The sequence below is a fragment of the Lissotriton helveticus genome, chromosome 6 (genome assembly GCF_964261635.1).
Source record: "Lissotriton helveticus chromosome 6, aLisHel1.1, whole genome shotgun sequence".
Classification (NCBI taxonomy): Eukaryota; Metazoa; Chordata; class Amphibia; order Caudata; family Salamandridae; genus Lissotriton; species Lissotriton helveticus.
Genome location: NC_136067.1, coordinates 1,791,688,336 through 1,791,712,008, shown reverse-complemented (window position 1 = coordinate 1,791,712,008; position 23,673 = coordinate 1,791,688,336). Strand labels below are relative to the sequence as shown.

General features: G+C 44.8%; 1 protein-coding gene across 1 annotated transcript in view; it reads left to right on the top strand.

Moving 5' to 3' along the window:
• Positions 1-23,673, top strand: part of DYNC2LI1 (dynein cytoplasmic 2 light intermediate chain 1) — a 352,340-nt gene that overhangs the window by 200,646 nt on the left and 128,021 nt on the right. Inside the window, exon 7 of the mRNA XM_078647108.1 lies at positions 2,393-2,461. Within this exon, the coding sequence (XP_078503234.1) occupies positions 2,393-2,461 (69 nt within the window). The remainder of the gene's footprint in view (positions 1-2,392; positions 2,462-23,673) is intronic.

Genomic DNA, 23,673 nt, shown 5'->3' with positions numbered 1-23,673 from the left:
ATCATCTTGTGTATCCAGGCATGTTACTCCTTGGCTACAAAGGAGCCCCCTGTTCGATTGAGGGCTCATTCCACTCGGGCCACGGCGGCTACGACTGCCCTGGGCCGGGGAGTGCCCTTGCAGGAAATTTGCCAGGCAGCTACGTGGGCCTCGCTGCACACGTTTGCAAGACACTTATGCCTGGACAGTCAAGTCCGGAGGGATGGCTTCTTTGGCCGTTCTGTCCTCCAGGACTTTCTGGTATGATTATTGGTTCGCAGACCCACCACCATGGTTGGTATTGCTGGGGTATCTATTCTAAGGTAAGGAATCTATCACTAACGTGTCTCTTTCAGATGCACAAGTTACTACTTGTGTAACGAGATATCTGTAAGAGACATTAGTTAGTGATAGATTCCTTACCGACCCACCCATCCTCCCCGTTCTGCGAACCGATATCTAGGGTTAAGGTCATCCCCTTCAGGGCCCTAGTTTCAATGGCACCAGTGTTGGTTTTTAACATGGCTCTGCGTTTCTGGCGCGGAAAAGCTGTGTCTAAGAACTGGCGTCAGCACGCGGAGGCGGCGTCTAAGTACTCCGACGATGTCATCACGGCGCCCACGACGCCGACGACGGACGCAGAGCCGCAAACGATGCCTACCGACGCGCAAGGGTACTGCTAGGCAAAAAATTTGCGGATCCAGTCTGACACCTGGGGATATTCTAAGGTAAGGAATCTATCACTAACTAATGTCTCTTACAGATATATCGTTACACAAGTAGTAACTTGTGCTTTCTGTCACACAGATGGATGAGAAGCCATGCATTGACCTGGCGCTTTGGTGCAGTTATAAATAGGGCCACACCCAATTTGGTGGTCACATTGCATGACCACCCCAAATCTCATTGCTGCAGCACCCGAGATGTCTGCAGTTGTGCAACGCGCTCAGTATGAGGCCACAGTTTTTCCTGATTCGTCCCAAGAGAATCAATGGGAACAGAATATAAATCTGGGGTGTGAATCAATATTTTGACACCAGAGAGTCTCATAGAGGATAAAGGATCAAAATATGTGGCTAGAGAAGTCCTTAACAGATTGTAGCGGGAATAACGTGGGACTTCTGATGGGCACACGAATGGCAGTACACAACACTGAAGGGCTCAGGACTACAATCTCAAGTCATGGTACCTCACTGTTGGAACATGGATATTTCCTATAGTGTGCCATGGGCGACTCATTAGCTCCTGATTTATATTGAGAAATGAAACCAACTCACTTTCTGTATGACTTCTGAACAGGCTTATGTATGGCCACACATCTGACTTTACTCTTTAATATAAAATATGAACTATTTTTCACGGCATCGGGGTCAGACTTCACAGTAATCCTTTATTATTTGCACATAGCATAGTAGATGTAATTTCAACACTTAATCATGGAAACTATCTGGATAGCTACCCTAGTCCCTGGCTACTAATCCTGCAGGCAGAATCGTAAGAAGAAAGTTTCAAACATTAATTGTAAAAGCTTTAAGGAAGCTCCCTGCTATCAGCTCATGTATACCTGGAGAAACAAACCTAGGTTGGTGGGTTGGGTAATTATTGTGCCTTTAATGGCCAACTTGGACTTCAGAGGACAATTAATTGATTCTTCTTTCGGACAGATGCACCAGTCACATAGGACAATTAATTGATTCTTCTTTCGGACAGATGCACCAGTCATTATGAGTGCCTTGAATTAGTGAAATCTCCTCTCCAATTTCTGTTGAGAACTGCTAGACCTGTGAGCCTTAGGGTTATCTTCCCCCAAACCTGTGCTCACTCCTTAAAACGTGGTAAAATTGGCCTGCATCTGATTGGCGCATTTAATTTACTTATAAATCCTGATTAAAGTTGTACGATATGTGCCCAGGACCTGTAAATTATATTCTTCTGGTGGGCCTGCAGCACTTATTGTGCCACCCACTTAAGTAGTTCTTTTTAAATATGGCCTGCTCTTGAAGCCTGTCTTCAGTTTTAGACTGTCAATTCGACCTGGCAAAATAACCATTTAGACACAATTGTGACGCACTTGGTTCAACCGTCCGAGCTGCACATCCTTTGCAGGGTGGCCATAAGACTCTGTAGTACACAATCCGATCCATATCATCATTGCTTTTAAACATTGCTTTTATCAATTCTGTTAACAATCTTGTCCCATTTTTTCCACTACAAACAAGCTGAACTCGAAGACATTCACATTGCACAGGTTATATTGGCAGGATAATGTTTTCAACGGTGGTGATCCATAAAAGATAAGTCCTTGATGTTGCTTTTTTAAGTATAATGATACATCAGCTCATGTATACTTGGATAAACAAACCTAGGTTGGTAGGTTAACTATAAATAATAGTTGTTCTATTGTTGTTGACAGGATCGGGAATTAATTGACCCATTTCCAGTACCATTGGTGATAATTGGAAGCAAGTATGACATATTTCAGGTATATTTAAAATATTTTCGTATGACTTTGTATGCTTAATATCTTTCTATAGACGTTTCCTCTTGTGTGTTCCTCTATCGTTAACTATTGTTTTGGACAGTCTTAGCTGTTTGACAGAACTTTTTTCTTAAAGACAAATAATTCCTAAAAAAGTATGTAAGGAGCTGGGATTTGGAAGTGGAAGTTGGAAGCATCATCTATATATTTTACCAGCTCACAGGATACCCATTGGGTGATTAGAGTGTCAGACATAGAGAGTGATGGCAAATGAACTCCTTACCTCTGAGCACATCTTGGGAAGGTTACTAGCATTGACATGCAAAGGAGCCTTTCTGCACCACAGCTGCTGCACGTTCCACAGTGGCCTACCAGGAAGATCTTGTGTGTGGTGCATGTGGTGAGACTAGTGACAACAACATAGCCCTGCACACTCCTTCTAACATAAGGTGACTTTAGCTGCTGGAAATACATCAACACAGCCCAGCACAATCCTGCCAACAGAAGTCGACTTCTGCAGCTGGTATACCCAACAACGCATCCCTGTGTAATGTATTCCTATAGGTTCTGTATCGATCCCCCTATTCCTGACCCTGTTCTGGTTAATAATTAACTAGCAGCCATCCCACGGTGCAAAAACCGTTATCTGATTAAGCCACACCACGGCACAGAAACGTGTTATCTGATTAGGTCATAACGCATGCCATCTAATTAGACAAACGCTATTCCTCCAGCCCCTGATAAGGCATACGGAGTTCTCAAAACAAATCAAACCTATGACAACCTGGGAAAATCCCTACGGCCATTGTTTTGATTTCACAGAGAACTTCAGTAAAGAATGTGCTGACGACCAGTTCGTATGACATCCTTATTGACGTATCTATGTCCATCCTTACGTCAATCTCGGCACCTTACAGGTATAAATATTACCGACATTGCCTTAAGCAAACACACGCGGTGGTGACGAGATCGGAGCAGCGAGACTTGCCGAAGAGGCCAGCACAGAGCGGACCCCGCTGGCGCTGCCCCGCCTTCCTGACGCGCTGAGAACGAGACGCTGCTTTTCTCCTGCCGAGAAATCCAGCTCCGGCGCTTCCAAGCAGCCCTCGCAGGCAGCTGGAATATCAAGACCAGAGACGAGAGATACCAGCCCTCAACCATTCTAGATCTCAGGTACAGAACTGAACAACCCCTTGCAGAGAATTCTTGAGTCAGTCACTTGGCAGAACAAACTTAACTTAAACTGCTACTTATCTACTCCCGCCCACGTATTAGGCTTAGGTCAGGTACACTGGGGTAGGCGTAGTTAGAAGCACCAGTTGAGTACGATTAGTCAAATGTATATATGTATGTATCTATTTTATCAATTTTAAATATCATATGACTTAGAAACCATATCAATGCTGTTACAGTATTATTTTATACTTCTGCTTTTATTGTATGCACTTTACTTAACCATAAGTATTGCAATAATATCGATTCATTTCTCTTGTACGAGAAAAGAGACTGATCAATATATAACATCTTTTATTGAACACGCCCGTCTCTTCCTTTTCTCTACAATCTGGTGAAACTAAGAATGCACTGAACTGACTGAGTAAAATAAGTTGTCTTTTGTTTTCACACGACTCTAGAGATACACTCTTGATTAGGGGAGAGCAAAGTTGTCATGTTCTATGGTTGTCAGAAACTAAATCCCTTCTTGTCTATCCAGGGAGGTTAAACTCCTCCTTGCCTATTCGAGAAAGTTTCTAGTGAACTCTGAGCTAGCTGGCAAACCCAAAACTTTAAGTCTAATATCGTCAGTAGAAGATCTAGTTAACCTCCGTCCTAGGTCTATACTATTGAAGGTATTACTCCAATGCGCAGATCCTATTGGGATAATAGGAACTACACTACATGGCGCCCAAACGTTTGGATAGGCGATAAAACTAACGCAAGACATTAGAGTAACTCAGTCGTGCTTTTTCACACAGAACCCCTTTTTTTCCCATAATACTCCAAAGACGTCTGGAGTGGGTGAAAGGTCCTATCCGCCAAACCTCGCAGGAGGAGACTCCTATGTATGGTTCTTGGTTTAGTCAACGTTGAAGGATACACTGTTCCAAAATATTGTGCATCTAATCTTTGTTTCCATAAGAAACCTGATCTGCAAACAAACAGAATAACCTTCCTGTCGGTAAAATGGTAGACAGTGATGAAGAAAGAGAGACAGCTAGAATAGCAGCTGAACTCGTAGCAGCTCATAATACTATGCAAGAAGCAGACCCGGATATAATACTCATCCCGGTCAACAAAAGGAAATCTCTAACTTTAAAACTTATAGAAAATGGACTGACACCTAGAGGTGGCACAGTCATATTCGTAATAGAGGCACACGAATATCGGCAGACAGAGGTATTCTATTCATGGATAAACTTTCCAGCAGCTAATGCTGTAACAAAGGTCTTCCACTATTACAAAACAGAGGAACCTCCTGATGAGTACATTCCTTTCGAGGAGGTGGAAGTACCACTCAAATTCCAAGAGCACCTGCTCTTGTTTAATGGCGCCCTAAAACATAATAATCACATCACCAGGCTCGGTCCACTAGGTAGACCAGGAGCAACGTGGCCGGTCCTAGCCGGATACACACCACATCCAGACATTGAAGAAATGCCTGCACCAGAACTTTTAATACAGCTAAAACAACTAATCAAAATACATAGACAATTAGTCCAATATGTAATGCGGACTTCAACAGTCCAACCAGCAATTAAAATTCCACAGCTGACCCCTCATCAGGGTAACACAAATAAAATTACACCACAGAACATACAGTCCTGTCTAGGTAAAGTACCCGCAAAACGGGAACAAATACCTTTCTGGCTAGCACAAAAAATCACTCAAATAGAGGCGGTGTTTCCAGACACCACCCCGGTAGAAAAACACAGGATTCTGACTATCTGTCTTCCAATGGGAATCGCACCACACGTGGAGGACTGTGAAACTTGGGGTACAGTCTTTGCTTCCATATACAAAAAAACACATGGTGTACCATCCATGTCAGTAATACCAGATGTGCTAAAACAAATTCAAGATGAATACGGTCCAGAACCCGCTTTAACTCTTGGTATGAAATTACTGAAAGACTTCAAGCACGTCTCGGCTATATTATTAGCCAACATAAAGGGAGAAGCAGCAAACGTGGCGATCCGCCAAAGGTTAAAAGAGACAGATATAGCAGACCAACCAACTGAAATTGCCAGAATCATAGAGAAATCCTATGAAGAACTAGGAAGAGATAGTCTGGGTGGAATACCGGTAAAACCTCAACTGATTGAAAGTCCTGAAAAGGTATTTATTAAAAATAATTTAAACACTCAAAAAAAGAGCTGGGATGGAAACAAACAATCCAATCCTAAAGAAAAAAGATTCCAGTCCAGAGGAAGGTCTCCTCGGCGGAGAGAAAGATCTCCGAACCAAGGACGCAGGTCTCCCCAAAGTGAGCCCTCTGGGAAAAAATACAACCTTAGAAATAGGGATAATATAAAGAAACCTGATAGATATCAAGATATTGATACACGTCCCTCTCAATCTTTTCAGACTTCCTCGCAGAAATCGGAAAGAAGAGGACGATCAGAACAAAGGAAAGAGCACGTCAAGTCCAAAGACAAAGAACCTGCTCATCTGAATAAAAAATTACAATTTCCAAAAAAGAAGGTAGCCAGTATTAAAGTAATCAATAATGCCGAGAATACTGAGGACACAGCTGAAAAACGGAGAATGGGCTCAGACAATGCTAGACAGCGCAGCAGAAGTGAGCATAGCTCGCAAAGTCCTTATGAATCATATGGAGACAGTGGACACGAATGAATATATTCAAGTGGAAACTGCAGACACCAGAGTTAGCAAACCTCACAAAATATATGAAATAACATTACGTATAGAGGGGGATAAGACTAGAAAAATAAGGGGTTTATTTTGTGATAATCTCTCCAAGGGCTATGACATCCTTCTAGCTGAAAAAGATAGGCCACCCGAGTTTGTCAGGGACTGCCCTCATGGCGAAGATATAATTATGCCGGCCTTTTCAAATCATATTCCAATTCATAAAAAATATACACTTGCAAGAAAGTGGGCAGTAGCTCTAGCTCCTGCTTTATATAAAAATCATGTAGGATGGGATGAGGACTCTCCTCCTCACAAAATCCAGTTAAAATCACAACCTACTGCACAGAGGCAGTACCCAATTAAGCAAGAAGCTAAAAAACAGGTAAAAGAGATCCTAGATCAACTTGAATACCAGGGGGTGATTGAAACTTGCACCTCACAAATGAACAACCCTTTGTTTCCTGTCTCCAAACCAGACAACTCATATCGTCTAGTTTTGGATTACAGACACCTTAACTCATGTTGCAAAACTTTTGCAGTGCAAAACTCGCATAGTGCTGCACTAATGAATAACATAGTGCGCAAAAAATACAAAACAACATTAGACATCTCTAATGGATTCTTTTGTCAAAATATAGCACCAGAGAGCAGATATTTGACTGCGTTCTCGGTAAATGGCTCGCAAAAAAGTTTCTGCCCTTTACCCCAGGGGCACAAGAACAGCCCAGGATTATTCTCAACGAGAGTAACAGAATTACTACAAACATATGATGACGAGGCATTATCATATGTCGACGACATTTACCTAACAGATGATGACTTGGATACTCACTTGAAGAGAGTGAACACCATAATACTTGGGTTCGCAGCAGAGGGTTACAAATTCAACTTTAAAAAATCAAGAATTGCCCATCTAACAGTCCTGTTTTTATGATATGAATTATCAAGTGAAGGCAAAAGCCTGGCTGACAATTTCCTAGAGAAATGTGCTGTACTCCAAGCTCCTAGAACACTAAAAAACTTACAATCAATTCTAGGCTTCCTAAATTTCGGAAGAACATACATTGCAAATTACGCAGAAAGGGTCAAACCCCTTTATGATCTAATAAAACCAGATTTTAAAAGAATCAATTGGACTCAAAAACACACAGAAATTTTGAGATCTTTACAAACAGACATGTTAATTAAAACAAAATTAGAAACACGTGATAACACACGCAACCTTGTGATTCGAGTCATCCCAGGAAGATGCGGATTCACATACCTGACCTGTAATGAGGGAGAAACGGTACCAATAGCATACAAATCACACTTGTACACAAAAGCTGAAATGAAATTCAGCCCAACGGAAAAAATTCTAACCGCGGTACAGACTGCTGTAGCAAAAGAACGAGCCCTAGCACAAGGTAAACGAATAATAATTGTGACACCGATACCAGCCCTGGAGGCGGTAACAAAGGCAAGCATCCCGAATGCTAAAGCACTCCATCCAAGATGGATACAGTGGGCTAATTCCCTTGCTGCAACAGACGTGGCTTATGAATTTGATCCCAACTTAAAAACACAAGAATTTCTCCAATATTAATTTGAATGTCCTCTGCCGACCGAAATTCTGCCTCTAGAACATTACGGCTGTATAATATATACAGACGGATCAGCACAACCCGCAGTGGGGGGTAAACAAGCTTACAGTGCTGCGCGCGCGATTGTTAAAGGTCGCTGGCACGAAGGGAAATTTAGACCACTGGTAACTAAAACACAATCTCTAGGAGATTGTACAGCTCAGCGAGCAGAACTACTGGCATTCAAGATGGCGCTTGAAAATACCGATCGAGAATTCCCCACACTCATAGTGTGCGATTCGTATTATTGCGTTCAGTCTTACAATGAATGCTTGCAGATCTGGCTTCAGAATGGTTTTAAGGATGCAAAAGGTGGCACAATCAAGCATAAAACGCTTTGGAAACAAATAGTTCTTTTACAAAAAGAACTACCAAAAACTCACGTGATACACTCACTGAGTCATCAGCGTGATGGCGTTCACGTTGCAGGGAATTCATTGGCTGAGACAGCCACAACGGTAGCAACTGAATCGGCTTCCGTAGTTAGAAAAAAGCGTACAGTAAAATACATTGACGGTGAAACAGTGCTGGCGGTGAGAACGTCATGAAAAGGCGACTGCTCAGCACTGCCGATCAATTACCCACTCAATTATACATACATAATCGATGCAAACTCCGTCCATTTTGCTCGAATCCCTGGAGTGGGGGAAAGAGTAATTCCAAACACGGACAGGAGAGGCTTGTTAATAGCAGACGCACATATGGGTGAGGGTCTCAGACACCTCAAACTAAAAGATTCCCTGGAAGAATTACAATCAAGGTACTGGTGGCCAGGCATGAGCCTGCATCATCACATTTTTGTAAAAAACTGCCCAGACTGCAACAGAGATAGCAGTGATGAAAGAAACGGTATATTACCATGTCGTTTCACTCCAGAATGAATCAAATCAACAAAAAATATAAACCCAGTGTAGATATTGCGTCAAATTAACATGTAAAGACTATTTTTTCACTTATAATGTAGACCCCAGCGCTCGGCTGACGTCTGGACTGTTATAAAAAGATTTGCGAGTCTATAATGGCATATACGCTAGGAGCATGCTTCGTTTGGACTAATATCTTCCATTTAGCCCTCAAGCTTATGAGGAAGCATGGCCAAATGAGCATAGCATAGCGGGACTCTTCTCACTTCCTTCCTGAGGGATACGGGATGGTGTAAAGAAAAAACCAAAGACATAGAGCAATCTACAACGGAAAAGGTATTAGGTTCGGGAGCTGGGTGGGTCAAACATCTAATAAGTGTCCAACGTAGTCTAAACAACCTGCCAAGAAATTCTCTGAGGGGATTCAGTCCGTACGAATTATTGTTTGGGACTAGAATGATGATCTTAGATCTTGACAGTCAGACTTCAGTGGTTAAAGAAAAAAGCTTTGACATCAAAGATTGTTTGGCTATTTTGCAGGACTTAAACGAAACAAGGAAAGACCTGAGCAACATAAAGTTGAAACAACAGCCAACAACCACTGAAGAAAAACCACCTGTCCCAGCAAGACCTGTCTGGATTCCAAAAGTCGGGGATCTAGTCAGAGAAAAGATCGCGGTAAAGAAGGAATTTGGGCCTTCTTACAGAAAAGCAGTTCCTGTCTTATCTATCAACGGGACAAGATCAGTAGTACTACCGCCCCTTGCTGGTAAAAAGGAGAACAGAGTTGTATCAATCGACCTGATAAAACCACAATCATGTGGCCGATAACAAACAGTAGGCCAAGTAGACTCCCGATAAGTAGTAGAACACCAAGATTTGCTACAAACACAGAGGTTCAATCTAAGAGGCTACTCGCATTTGAAATGCCAACAGAACAACAACAAGGACTATGCAACAATGCTATGGAACTTAAACCTCTAAAAACCCAAATAAAAACATTTAGCAGAGACACACCAATCTACAATGAAGTAACAAATGACTATGCTGCTGCAACAAAACACGCTAATAAAGCAAACAGTAATCCTGAAGCAATAGGAACAATAGACAGAACGGCATCTGGTTACTTCATCAACTTCAATGATTCATCTGAAGATCTGAGTGAATCAAAGGAACAAACATCAACAAAAACCTTTAAAGATAAAGCTAAGGAACTTTTTCAACATCTGAAAGAAACCTATCTGATTTCTCCATGGATTGAATTCTGGGTGGCCTTAGGTGCACTTATCCTCATACTTTGGCTCATCATGGTACTATGTTTGGGACATTTCATTGAGGGAAAATATGCTAAAATGGACACAGCAAGCCAGAAAATCAACTTGGTCCTCAAACCACACACGTCTTCACACGTCGGGAAAAGAGAACTTTCTTCAGTCAACTTCACAGCCAATCCTATTCCCGGTGGGGTAGCATGGGACAATACTGATTATGAAATCTATGGTCCGGTTGAAATCCTGAAGTATCCACATCAAATCAAGATCTCATTGAGTGACTTTGTAAAACCAAGCTCAGTTGCAGATGATTGGGACGTTGAAAGCATTAATAATATGATGTCTGACCTAGTGATGTCTGCTAAATTTACAAAACATGATTATTTGCAGGGTTCGTCTAATTATGATAAAATGTTCTGCTATAATCACTATAGTAATCATTATCTGCATAAATCTGCACAACCTAGAAATGTCTTAAATTATAATCAATGGGAACACTGTGCAACCCCTCCAAAAGGTAGCTCAAGAACTTTTTATGACAAATATTCATATTTTTCAGGGTTCAACACAAGTAATGCAGAAACATTTTATTTCAAATTATCGAATAAGACAGGTACAAAGACCATGCTTACAAATACTAAATTGATATATTCAGACTCATTTTTTGAGCAAATGAGTACATTTGGTTTTGATTACTGGGAAAAAAATGTTGAAGTAAAAAGTGTTTGGGGTACAAAGGAATGGCAAGTACAAGGTATAGAATCATTGTTTAGAGCCTGCATGATCCCAGAACAAATTATATTTTTGAATGACACTGTCCAACAAACTACCTGTCTTGGCCTAGCCAAAATCAAAGACTTAAACAAACCGTCTATTCCAAAGCCAACAATGAACGGTAATATATCTATAGATGAGGAGATAGACGTAAACCATATATTAAGCCAAAACAGAACACATCCTGATTGGAAACAGTGGTTGATCTGGCCCACAGATACTAATAACTGTCAAGACAGATTCCTGAACAAAATCCAGGGGTTCACATTGACCAGGCCAGACCCTAGCTATTCCCAAAGACAACACCCAGGGATAATTACCACATACAGTGTGGGCAAGCTCTGCCTTCAATGGCTACAAACATCCACACTGGCAGAAATTAAGCAACACCTAACTTTACTTACTGATGGTGCTGACTTGCGTGATTTCATTATGGGACCGCGCAAACAGCGTCAAAAACGCTTCATAGCAGCCTCTGTATATGCAGCTTATAACGAAGCCTGGAAAATAACTCAAATTGAAACGTCAGAGAGAATACGGGAAATTGACCGTATTAATTTGGAAAAATCACTTTCTGTAGTGGACAATGGGTTAATGACTCTGTCCTCCAGAATATACTCTTTGGACAGCATTGTGTCTTCAGCAATCGACATAATATCGCAAGACTTACTGTTGTTACAACACGGTCAGTCCCAATTGCGTTCTATTGTACAGCTTGGCTGGACGTTACAAAATCTGCGTTCAGGCTATGTGCCTTGGCGTTTAATCAACACGACGTCACTATTCAATATCTTTAACCTTACTGATAAATAAATCAGTATGGCACAGAAGGGTGCTGATTATACAATCCTGAGCATTGAGAAACTCGAGAGATTACCATTGACAATGTCAGAACGACCTGTCAGTGAATGGATAATACATGGGATAATTAATATTCCAATATCTACTTTCAGGTTTCAATACTGCCAAAAATATATACAGGCTGGCATGTACGAAAAATTGGGTAAAGGGTACATTAAGTCAACATGGAACTTGCCCTATTCACATGCATGTGTCAGTAATAAAGGCCGGAAAGTGTTTCTTAGTGGCAATAATTGTGCGATGTCACTAAGCGGTACACTTCTGTGTAATGGTATTAGTTTACACGGAGCCTGTGAAGGGTCCTCAAATAACCTTTCATGTCACCAGCTAGGCACACCTGCGACACAAATAGAACCATTCTTTAGGAGACTATCGAACGGGAGTTACATTATAATTGTAGACCGCAGATGTTGTAGTTTGGTGCCCGGAATACCTTATCTCATAACTACGACTGCGAAGGTCATGTGCTGTGAACGAGTATTGTTCCCCAGCGCAATGCCAGACAGGGAGGCAAGGTTATGGCCGAATTTGAAAATTGCTTCTATTCGAATTGATACTTTAAGCAGAATGAAAACAGTGCTCCTTCAGACGCCGACCAGGCTCACGTCATCAAAAGAAACGTATGATCTCCAAGTTGCAAGGACAACGGCAGAGATTCATTCATTGTTATCAACTAATTCCCCCATACATTTCGCGGAAATCCTGAACGAAATCTTAAATATTTCTGATACCAGTGGAGTCTCAAATGTATTTAAGACAGTGTTTTCGGTGGCTTTAACACCATTTAAAGCCATTCTGGGTATTTTTCCGGACTTCGTCCATTCCATCTTTGGTGGACTTCCTCTCCTTTTGGGACTAGTGGCAGGAATCCTATTTTTGATCCTGTTATTTCGCTATGGCAAACCGTGTCACAGACAAAACACCTGCGACAAGGGAAGAAACAATCCTAGCCATTGGATACCGGGACCGGATATCTAAAATATTGGGACTATCCCGGCTTAGAGACCTGAACATGACTTGGTTTCTTTCATTTAGACCAATGTGGCAAAGCTGTGTTTTACCTGTATTAAGGTGCTTGCTATGCGGAGAAGAATGCGTGTTGGACACCTGTCTGACGCTACAATCGGATGCGCCAATGGATGCAGAAACTTTGTTGGGTCCGGTCACGGCTCATGCATTGTGCTGTCCCCAGCGGCTACCAATCCTGATGACGGCATTCGTGGAGACTTCACCACTACGATTGAGGGGTAGTGAGGTTCAAGATGAAAGCAGCATCGATCAGGTATGACCTTCTGTCAGCTATGCTGATCAAAACATCAATGGAGGCAATCATGCTCATGAATGCATGGTAACATCTTTTTCCGAGTTAGTGGAACTCTCACAGGAAGCTGTTGACAGCTTTTTCGACAGTCTAAATAATATGATGTTCTCACCAGAGCAGAAATAATGACTTTTGAGCAAGCGAGCACACGGCGTTCCCATCACCCTGAATTTAGCCTTCAACTTTAATGATAAAGTAACATGAACAATTTTTCTCTCCAGCATGGACAGCAGATTTTTTCACAATCCCCAAAATATTTTTTTACAATTTTTCGGGACACTTATCTTCTGCTTAAAGTAGAAACTATTCTTAGCGAACTGAATTTCTATTTTAGGAACTTTAGAGACATTAGCTGCCCTCTGACATGTTCATGGATATTTTATTTTGTGATGAAATGGTCTCGCATTTTTCTTCTGTATTAAGAGCCATTTCATGTGTTATTTTCATATTTTATTAATAATGATGTATGGATATGCGGGATTAATTTAGCATTTCTCTACTGCTTGAGTGCATATAGTGCATATGATTATTTTTTCTCGTATATTACATAATTTCAAAATGCATATGAATGTATTTTGGGGTGGTACGGTATACACATACACTACTGTATAGTTACTATGCCTAGATCTTGTAAATATGGACATAGCCTGCGTGGAGTGGGTGTAATGTATTCCTATAGGTTCTGTATCGATCCCCCTATTCCTGACCCTGTTCTGGTTAATAATTAACTAGCAGCCATCCCACAGTGCAAAAACCGTTATCTGATTAAGCCACACCACGGCACAGAAACGTGTTATCTGATTAGGTCATAACGCATGCCATCTAATTAGACAAACGCTATTCCTCCAGCCCCTGATAAGGCACAGGGAGTTCTCAAAACAAATCAAACCTATGACAACCTGGGAAAATCCCTACGGCCATTGTTTTGATTTCACAGAGAACTTCAGTAAAGAATGTGCTAACGACCAGTTCGTATGACATCCTTATTGATGTATCTATGTCCATCCTTACGTCAATCTCGGCACCTTACAGGTATAAATATTACCGACATTGCCTTAAGCAAACACACGCGGTGGGGCTGCTTTTCTCCTGCCGAGAAATCCAGCTCCGGCGCTTCCAAGCAGCCCTCACAGGCAGCTGGAATATCAAGACCAGAGACGAGAGATACCAGCCCTCAACCATTCTAGATCTCAGGTACAGAACTGAACAACCCCTTGCAGAGAATTCTTGAGTCAGTCACTTGGCAAAACAAACTTAACTTAAACTGCTACTTATCTACTCCCGCCCACGTATTAGGCTTAGGTCAGGTACACTGGGGTAGGCGTAGTTAGAAGCACCAGTTGAGTACGATTAGTCAAATGTATATATGTATGTATCTATTTTATCAATTTTAAATATCATATGGCTTAGAAACCATATCAATGCTTTTACAGTATTATTTTATACTTCTGCTTTTATTGTATGCACTTTACTTAACCATAAGTATTGCAATAATATCGATTCATTTCTCTTGTACGAGAAAAGAGATTGATCAATAAATAACATCTTTTATTGAACACGCCCGTCTCTTCCTTTTCTCTACAATCTGGTGAAACTAAGAATGCACTGAACTGACTGAGTAAAATAAGTTGTCTTTTGTTTTCACACGATTCTAGAGATACACTCTTGATTAGGGGAGAGCAAAGTTGTCATGTTCTATGGTTGTCAGAAACTAAATCCCTTCTTGTCTATCCAGGGAGGTTAAACTCCTCCTTGCCTATTCGAGAAAGTTTCTAGTGAACTCTGAGCTAGCTGGCAAACCCAAAACTTTAAGTCTAATATCGTCAGTAGAAGACCTGGTTAACCTCCGTCCTAGGTCTATACTATTGAAGGTATTATTCCAATGCGCAGAGCCTATTGGGATAATAGTAACTACACTACACCTGCACACTCCTGCCGACAGACGATGACTTCAGCAGCTGGTATACCCAACAACGCAGCCCTGCACACTCCTGCCAACAGACGGTGACTTCAGCAGCTGGTATATACATCAACGCAGCTCTGCACACTCCTGCTGACAAAAGGTGACTTCAGAAGTTGGTATATGCATCAACGTAGCACTGCACACTCCTTCCGACAGAAGGTGACTTCAGCAGGTGGGATGGACAACAACCCAGCACTGCACACTCCTACCAACAGAAGGTGACTTCAGCAGGTGGGATAGACAACAATCCAGCACTACACACTCCTGCTGTCAAAAGGTGACTTCAGCAGTTGGTATATGCATCAACACAGCACTGCACACTCCTACCAACAGAAGGTGACTTCAGCAACTGGTATAGACGATGACGTACCTGCACAATCCTGCCAACAGAAGTTGACTTCTGCTGCTGGTATACCCAACAACGCAGCCCTGCACACTCCTGCCGACAGACTGTGACTTCTGCAGCTGGTATACCCAACAACGCAGCCCTGCACACTCCTGCCGACAGACTGTGACTTCAGCAGCTGGTATAGGAAACGATGCAGCCCTAAACACTCTTGCTGACAGAAGGTGACTTCAGCAGCTGGTATATGCATCAATGCAGCTCTGCACACTCCTGACGACAAAAGGTGTCTTCAGCAGTTGCTATATACATCAATGCAGCCCTGCACACTCCTGCTGACAAAAGGTGACTTCAGCAGTTGGTATATGCATTAACGCAGCACTGCACACTCCTTCCTACAGAAGGTGACTTCAGCAGGTGGGATAGACAACAACCCAGCCCTGCACACTCCTACCAACAGAAGGTGACTTCAGCAACTGGTATAGACGATGACGTACCTGCACAATCCTGCCAACAGAAGGTGACTTCTGCTGCTGGTATACCCAACAACGCAGCCCTGCACACCCCTGCCGACAGACTGTGACTTCTGCAGCTGGTTACCCACAACGCAGCCCTGCACACTCCTGCCGACAGACTGTGACTTCAGCAGCTGGTATAGGAAACGATGCAGCCCTAAACACTCTTGCTGACAGAAGGTGACTTCAGCAGCTGGTATAGTCAACAATGCAGCCCTGAACAATTCTGCCAACAGAAGGTGACTTCAGCAACTGGTATAGAGAATGACACAGCCCTCAACACTCCCTCCAATAGAAGGTGACTTCCGCATCTGGTATAGACAACAATGCAGCCCTGTGCACTCCAGCCGACAGAAGGTGACTTCAGCAGGTGGTAGAGACAACAACCCAGCCCTGCACACTCCTGCCGACAGAAGGTGACTTCAGCAGCTGATATAGTCAACAATGTAGCCCTGAACAATTCTGCCAACAGAAGGTGACTTCAGCAACTGGTATAGAGAATGACACAGCCCTCAACACTCCCTCCAATAGAAGGTGACTTCCGCATCTGGTATAGACAACAATGCAGCCCTGTACACTCCTTCTGACAGAAGTTGACTTCAGAGGCTGGTGTAGCCAACAACGCTGCCCTGCACACTCCTGCTGACTGCTAGTCACTCCAGCAGCTGGTATAGCCAGCAACGCAGCCCTCACCGTCCTGCCTACAGAAGGTGACTTCAGCAGCTGGCATAGATAACAATGCAGCCCTGCACTCTCCTGCCGACAGAAGGTGGCTTCAGCAGCTGGTATAGCCAGCGACGCAGCCCTGCACACTCCTGTCAACAAAAGGTGACTTCAGCAGTTGGTATAGACAATGACAACGCCCAGCACACTCCTGCCGGCAGAATTTGACTTCAACAGCTGGTATAGACAACAGCACAGCCTTGCACACTCCTGCCGAATGAAGGTGACTACATCAGCTGATATAGACAACCATGCAGCCCTGTACACTCCTTCTGCCAGAAGGTGACCTCAGCAGCTAGAATAGCCAGTGACACAGCTCTGCACAGTCCTGCCGACAAAAGGTTACTTCAGCAGCTGATATAGACAACAGCACAGTTGTGCACACTACTGCCTACAGAAGGCATCTTCAGCAGTTGGTATATACATCAACGCAGCCCTGCACACTTTTGTGGACAGAAGGTGACTTCAGTAAGTGGCATAGACAACAACCCAGCCCTGCACACTCCTGCCGACAGAAGGTGACTTCAGCAACTGGTATAGACAATGATTCAGAAACAGACAGTGGTTCGGCACTCAACAGAGTATAGAAAACTTTTTTTTTTTTAAATGTCATCAACAACAACAATCACAGTCTCTATGTGGGCAAGTAAGGACTTCCAATGTCGAAATTTTCTTTCTTCATTTATTCTTTATTAAATATCTTCTCATTCAAAGTTACATCAATGAAATGAATGATAAAATCCAGTAGCCTGTTGCAAAGAGGGGTTCATTCAACAAAGTCACTGGGACCTGGGTACTAAGTATGCTGAAAGAGAAGGGGTCCCAGTGGACAACCAAGAAAATACAGGAAATCAAAAAATCAATTAACAATCATCTGCTTACATTGTTTTTATTTCAAATGTAGCCAAGCCAGTTTTTCAGGCAAATCAATTTACAATGACATTGATAGTTATCATACAGTGCCCGGAAAGGGAGGGAAGGGGGTGTGATGTAGTAGGTGATGGAAGGGTAAGTGACATATAAACAAAGCCAAAGGCTAAAATCAATCAGAGAATATTACAATAATCCAAAAAGTTAATGACCATAAGTTCAGAACCAAAGTTCAAAATACCATGCTTCATAGATGTACTGATTAACGTTATTTCAGGAATGAAGCTGTGAGTAATACAAAACAGTCGACGTTTCGACCCCTGTTATAAAGGCAGGCATGGATTGGTCCCTTGCAGTGGGGTCTTCATCAGGACAGTGAGTGGGGCAAGGGGGGCACGACCTATTAAGTACAAGAAAGAATTTATTATCAGGAACAAATCCAATATATGGACATTAAAAGAATGAGCACATCAAAAATGAAGACAACAAAGCATACCGAGTATGTTAGTTGTCGACGGTGGAGAGGGATCCTACCAGGGAAGCTGATCAAGACTTAGGATTAGAGGTCCAGCTCTGGTCTCCAAAGTCACTGGAGAGTAATATTAAATTGGCGTCGTTCTAAATAAAATCAAGGCATTTACATAAATAGGGTGCTTGTCAAAATGATGTAAGAGATATTGCCATTGGTGTTTAGCAAATGTACTTACATTGAGCACCACTAGTTATCCCACAGAGGTCAGTTCCATACATCAGAAATTCATGGGATGAGTTAGGAGAGCGCAAGTACCTTGATACAATCTGCAGAAAAAAGGGGGGGAGGGGGGAAGGAAACATCGCACGTAGCCTTAATGGTAAGGAAATTGTATGTGGCATAGCAATTCCAATAGGTGACAGTGTGTAAACACCCTCACTTCCGTGCGTACCTGGTTGAGACAGACGATCTCACTTATGCACACCGGAATCAGCGTAGATGTATCAATGAGACAGGATCGTTATTGGAAAATCTCAATTCCGAGTAGAAGAACGGGTGATTGGGGCATTGAATGTCCGAAACGGCATCTGTTTGAACAGCAATTGAAAGTTGCCGTTAGATAGTAAGCGGGAAAAAATGCATGGCTACATTTGAAATAAAAACAATGTAAGCAGATGATTGTTAATTGATTTTTTGATTTCCTGTATTTTCTTGGTTGTCCACTGGGACCCCTTCTCTTTCAGCAAAATCCAGTAGCCGGCGTGTTTCGTCCGCACAGGACTTCTTCAGGGCTACGGAAAACGCATAGAGCATGTAAATCAACATTTTAAAATAAAACATATACATTTAGACAAATCAAGAACTCATTAAATAAAGTACCCATACATATTTAATATTATTACAGTACTGGAGAAAAACTCCAAACAGACTGCCATTACAGATTTCATGTAATGTATCGGTGCATATTGTGACTCACAATTTATAATGTTCTATATAGTGGTGGCTAGAGTCTACAAATCTTATACAATCATTTAAAAAGTGTCATAAAGCATACCTCTAAATTGTATGTGGGTTTCACCAGATCCATATTATCTACTGGTGCTGTGGTTAACCCAAAAGAGTCAAATTAAGCAATATATGCATTCTGAAAAGACCAAATAAATATTTTTAAGGAATTGTTTTCATATATATCTCTATTTGCAATTATGGTATGTAAAACAGAAATTATCCAATAGAGAGAGGCCTTTCAATAAACATATTGTCAAAATATACTTCATATTCATCTCAATGTTTATCCCAACTCTGGTATCGATGATATCAACCATCACCACGAGTACCTACTTTTTATCAATTCATATGGCGCAAAAAGGTCAGATTTTTATTTTTTAAAATATATCCATACATCATGAGATTAAAGTTTTTTTTAAAGTTTATAATTGTCAAAGAGGAGGAGAAAAGACAAAGACAAGCTCATATATTTGGAAAAAACAAACATTCATATGCAGCCAAATCGCATGTAATGAAAATTATTATGGCATGAGCAGATTTATAAAGCACGACTAATTTTGACGTACAAATTCAGAGTTCTGATTACTGAGAGATTACAATTCCAAGGAAACAGTGCGGTGTAAATTTGTGCAACATGAATGATTTTATAAGGCACAAGCAGTTTGATAAATATTTTCTGAGTCAAACTTATTTTCAAGAAAACAGATAGGCCGAGTGTTAAGCCGTAATTATTGGAAAATCAGTAAAGAGCGACAGCTTTAAATGATCACATTTCACACTTCTGCCGACAGAAGGTGACTTCAGCAGTCACCAGACAACAACCCAGCCCTGCAAACTGCTTCCGACAGAAGGTGACTTCAGCAACTGGTATAGACAATGACTTAGCCCTGCACACTCCACCCAACAGAAGGTGACTTATGCAGCTGGTATAGCCAACAACGCAGCCCTGCACACTTCTGCCAACAGAAGGTGACTTCATCAGCTGGTATAGACAATGACACATGCCTGCAAACTCCCTCCAACAGATGACTTCCGCAGCTGGTATAGACAACAATGCAGCCTTGTACACTCCTGCCAACAGAAGGTGACTTCAGCAGCTGGTACAGACAACAAAGCAGCCCTGCACATGCCTGCCGACAGACGGTGACTTCAACAGCTGGTATAGACAATGACTCAGCCCTGCACACTCCTGCCAACAGAAGGTGACTTCAGCAGTTGGTATATGTAACAACACAGCACTGCACACTCCTTCGGACAGAAGGTGACTTCAGCAGCTGGAATAGACAACAATGCAGCCCTGTACACTCCTGCCGACAGAAGGTGACTTCAGCAGCTGGAATAGACAACAATGCAGCCCTGTACACTACTTCTGACAAAAGGTGACTTCATCAGCTGGTATAGCCAACGACGCAGCCCTATACACTCCTGCCGACAAACGTTGACTTCAGCAGATGGTATAGACAATGACGGAGCCCAGCACACTCCTGCCGGCAGAAGGTGACTTCAACAGCTAGTATAGACAACAGTACAGCCCAGCTCACTCCTGCCGAAAGAAGGTGACTTCAGCACCTGGTACAAACAACGACGCAGCCCTGCACACTCCTGCGACAGAAGGTGACTTCAGCAGTGGGTAAAGCCAATGACGCAGCCCTGCACACTCATGCGACAGAAGGTGACTTCAGCAGTGGGTAAAGCCAACGACGCAGCCCTGCACACTCCTGCGACAGGTGACTTCAGCAGTGGGTAAAGCCAACATCTGAAAGAGACACATTAGTGATAGATTCCTTACCTTAGAATATCCCCAGGCGTCAGACTGGATCCGGATATTTTTCGCGTAGCAGTACCCTTGCGCGTCGGTAGGCGTCGTCTGCGGCTCCGCGTCCGTCGTCGGCGCCGTGATGACGTCGTCAGAGTACTTAGACGCCGCCTCCGCGTGCTGACGTCAGTTCTTCTTTTTTCCGCGCCGGAAAAAGTGGTACCTTAGTCACTTTTTGACTAAGTTGTTTTGACCTTTTGATCATCCCTGTCGAACCCTGACTTCGAAGGCTAGGCGGGAGCGGTCCTGTAAGCGGCTCGAACTCCGGCAGTCGGCCCCGCGCCGAGAAAGGTCCCGGTCCGGACGGATGTCGAGGGACCGGTCGCGAGAGAGGAGCCATCGGAGCTCCGGGAATCGACATCACTCCTCAGGGTCGAAGTCGTCAGGTAAGCACAAGAAATCGAAGAGACGTCATCGCTCTTCCGACTCCCCCCCCCGACGCTCGCGCGACGCGGCCGGGGGTTCTGGTGACACCGCCCACGTGGCTCCGTCGGAGTCGCTGGCGCAGCGTCCGGCCTCATACCCTCCGGTCCCTGGGCCTAACGCGGCGCCGGAGGAGTTCGAGCGGTTCCTCATGGCCATGAGGTCCCTCTCTCCTCCGACGGGCTCCGCGGCGCCTTCGGGCCCAGCAGACCCGTCTGAGGGCCCTAGCGGGTCGGGGACTTCGGTCCCGACGCCGTCGGGTGCTTCGGCTCCGACGCCGCCGGCGCCTTCGGGCCCGACGCCGCAGGACTGGTTCCGGATCCGGGTCGTCGCCGGTGGACTTAACGACCTCCCCGGCGACGACCCCTCAGGGTGGCGCCGTCCCCGATGCCTCCCTCGACCCGGTTCCGGCACCGGAGCGGTGCCGCTTCAGATGCCGTTCGGAGAGTTTACTTTCCATGAACCGGCCCCATCATTTTCTAACCCTGAGTACCAGGAGATGGGTGATGAGGAGGATTGGGAGGGGTCTGAGGACCCTCTGGCACGTGAATGCCAGTCTCAGGACTGGGCAGGTGAACTTGAGGAGGCCAGTGGTATTGATACTTCGCCAGACACTGGCTTTGTCTCACCTCCTACCGTGGCTACGGAGGAGGGGGCAACCTATAGTGTGGTGTTGATGAGGGCGGCCAAGGCCTTGGGCCTTGAGCTCCCCGTCGCGGCCGTGAGGACTAACATCCTCACAGAGCTCCTTAAGCCACAGTCATGCTCAGCCTAGCCTCTGCTGCCGTTTAACGAGGCCTTGACCGACGTTCTTTTGGGCACTTGGTCCAGGCCTGCTACAGGTGCGCCTGTAGATAGGAACGTGGCCAGACGCCACCGCCCGGCCCCGGGCGACCCTTGTTTCCTGTCCACCCACCCCACCCCTGAGAGCCTGGTGATCCAGGCCTCAAATTCCCAGACCGCATTCCCGTCGGCGCCGCCTGACAGGGAATCCAAGAGGTACGAGCAATACGGCAAGAAAGGTATTCTCCTCCCTGAGCCTGGGACTGTGATCTTCCAACATCGCGTGCCTCTTGTGCCGTTACACCCACTCTCTGTGGGAAACGGTCGCGGACGTGCTGCCAGAATGCCCGTTGGAGGTACGGGCTAAACTCGGCCAAGCCCTTGTGAAAGGCCGAAATGCGGCACGTTATTCAATCCGGTGTGGACTGGATACCACTGACTCTCTGGGCAGAGCGATGGCAACGACGGTGGCGATTCGTTGCCATGCCTGGTTGAGGTCCGCCAATTTCTCGGCTGTTGTCCAGAATACACTCATGGACATGCCGTTTGATGGCCGTCGCCTTTTTGGCGACAAGGCAGACCATGCGCTTGAGCGCTTTAAGGACTCCAGGGCTACGGCCAAGTCCTTGGGCCTCTCCGCCCAGCGCCAGCAATCGGCTGCCTTTCACTCCTTTCGTGGCCACGGAAGGGGTGGACCCACACGTGCTGCCAGCCACGCTCAGCAGGGTAATACCCAACGCGGTGGCGGCTGTGGAAACCGCCGTGGCAGCGGTTGGGGACAACGGCGAGGTCAGTCCACACCTACCCCCACAGCATCCACCTCAAAAGCCTCCTAGTCTGTGCTTTCAGGCCCATGTGACGCCAGTGGGGGGCAGGGTTCGCCATCACCTCCTCCACTGGCGCACTGTCATGTCGGACAGGTGGGTGCTGCAAATCGTCCGAAGGGGCTACTCCCTCCCCTTCGAGGCGACCCCTCCAGCCATGCCACCGCAGTACCACAGCGTGTCGGGGGATCATTTGCAGCTTCTGCAGGAGGAAGTTACGGCCCTCTTGGCCAAGGAGGCCATCGAGCGCGTTCCTGGGCCAGAAGTAGGGTGTGGTTGTTACTCCCACTACTTTCTGGTACCCAAGAAGGGCAAAGGGGGCCTACGCCCTATCTTGGACCTAAGGAACGTCAACGGCTTCCTCCGGAAGGAGAAGTTCAAAATGCTGACACTGGCTCAGGTCTTAGCTGCCCTGGAGCCAGGAGACTGGATGGTAGCGTTGGACTTGCAGGACACTTATTTCCATATCCCCGTCCTGCCGGCCCACCGGCGCTACCTGCGGTTCACGGTTGGCCACGATCACTTTCAGTATACCGTGCTCCCCTTCGGCCTTACCAGCGCCCCACGGGTGTTCACAAAGGTGATGGCGGTGGTCGCAGCTCATCTGCGCAGGTTGGGGGTTTCAGTCTTCCCCTACCTCGACGACTGGTTGTTGAAGGCGGGCTCGCCCCAAACAGTCGTCAGCCACCTCCAGACAACGGCAGACCTCCTGCACCAGCTGGGGTTCTCCCTCAATGTGCCGAAGTCACACCTGTGTCCCTCTCAGAAGCTCCTCTTCATCGGAGCGGTTCTGGACTCGGCGCGGTTTCGGGTTTATCCTCCCGAACAGCGGGTCCGGGATATTCAGGCTCTGATTCCGCTCTTTCAGCCTTTATCCTGGGTCTCGGTCA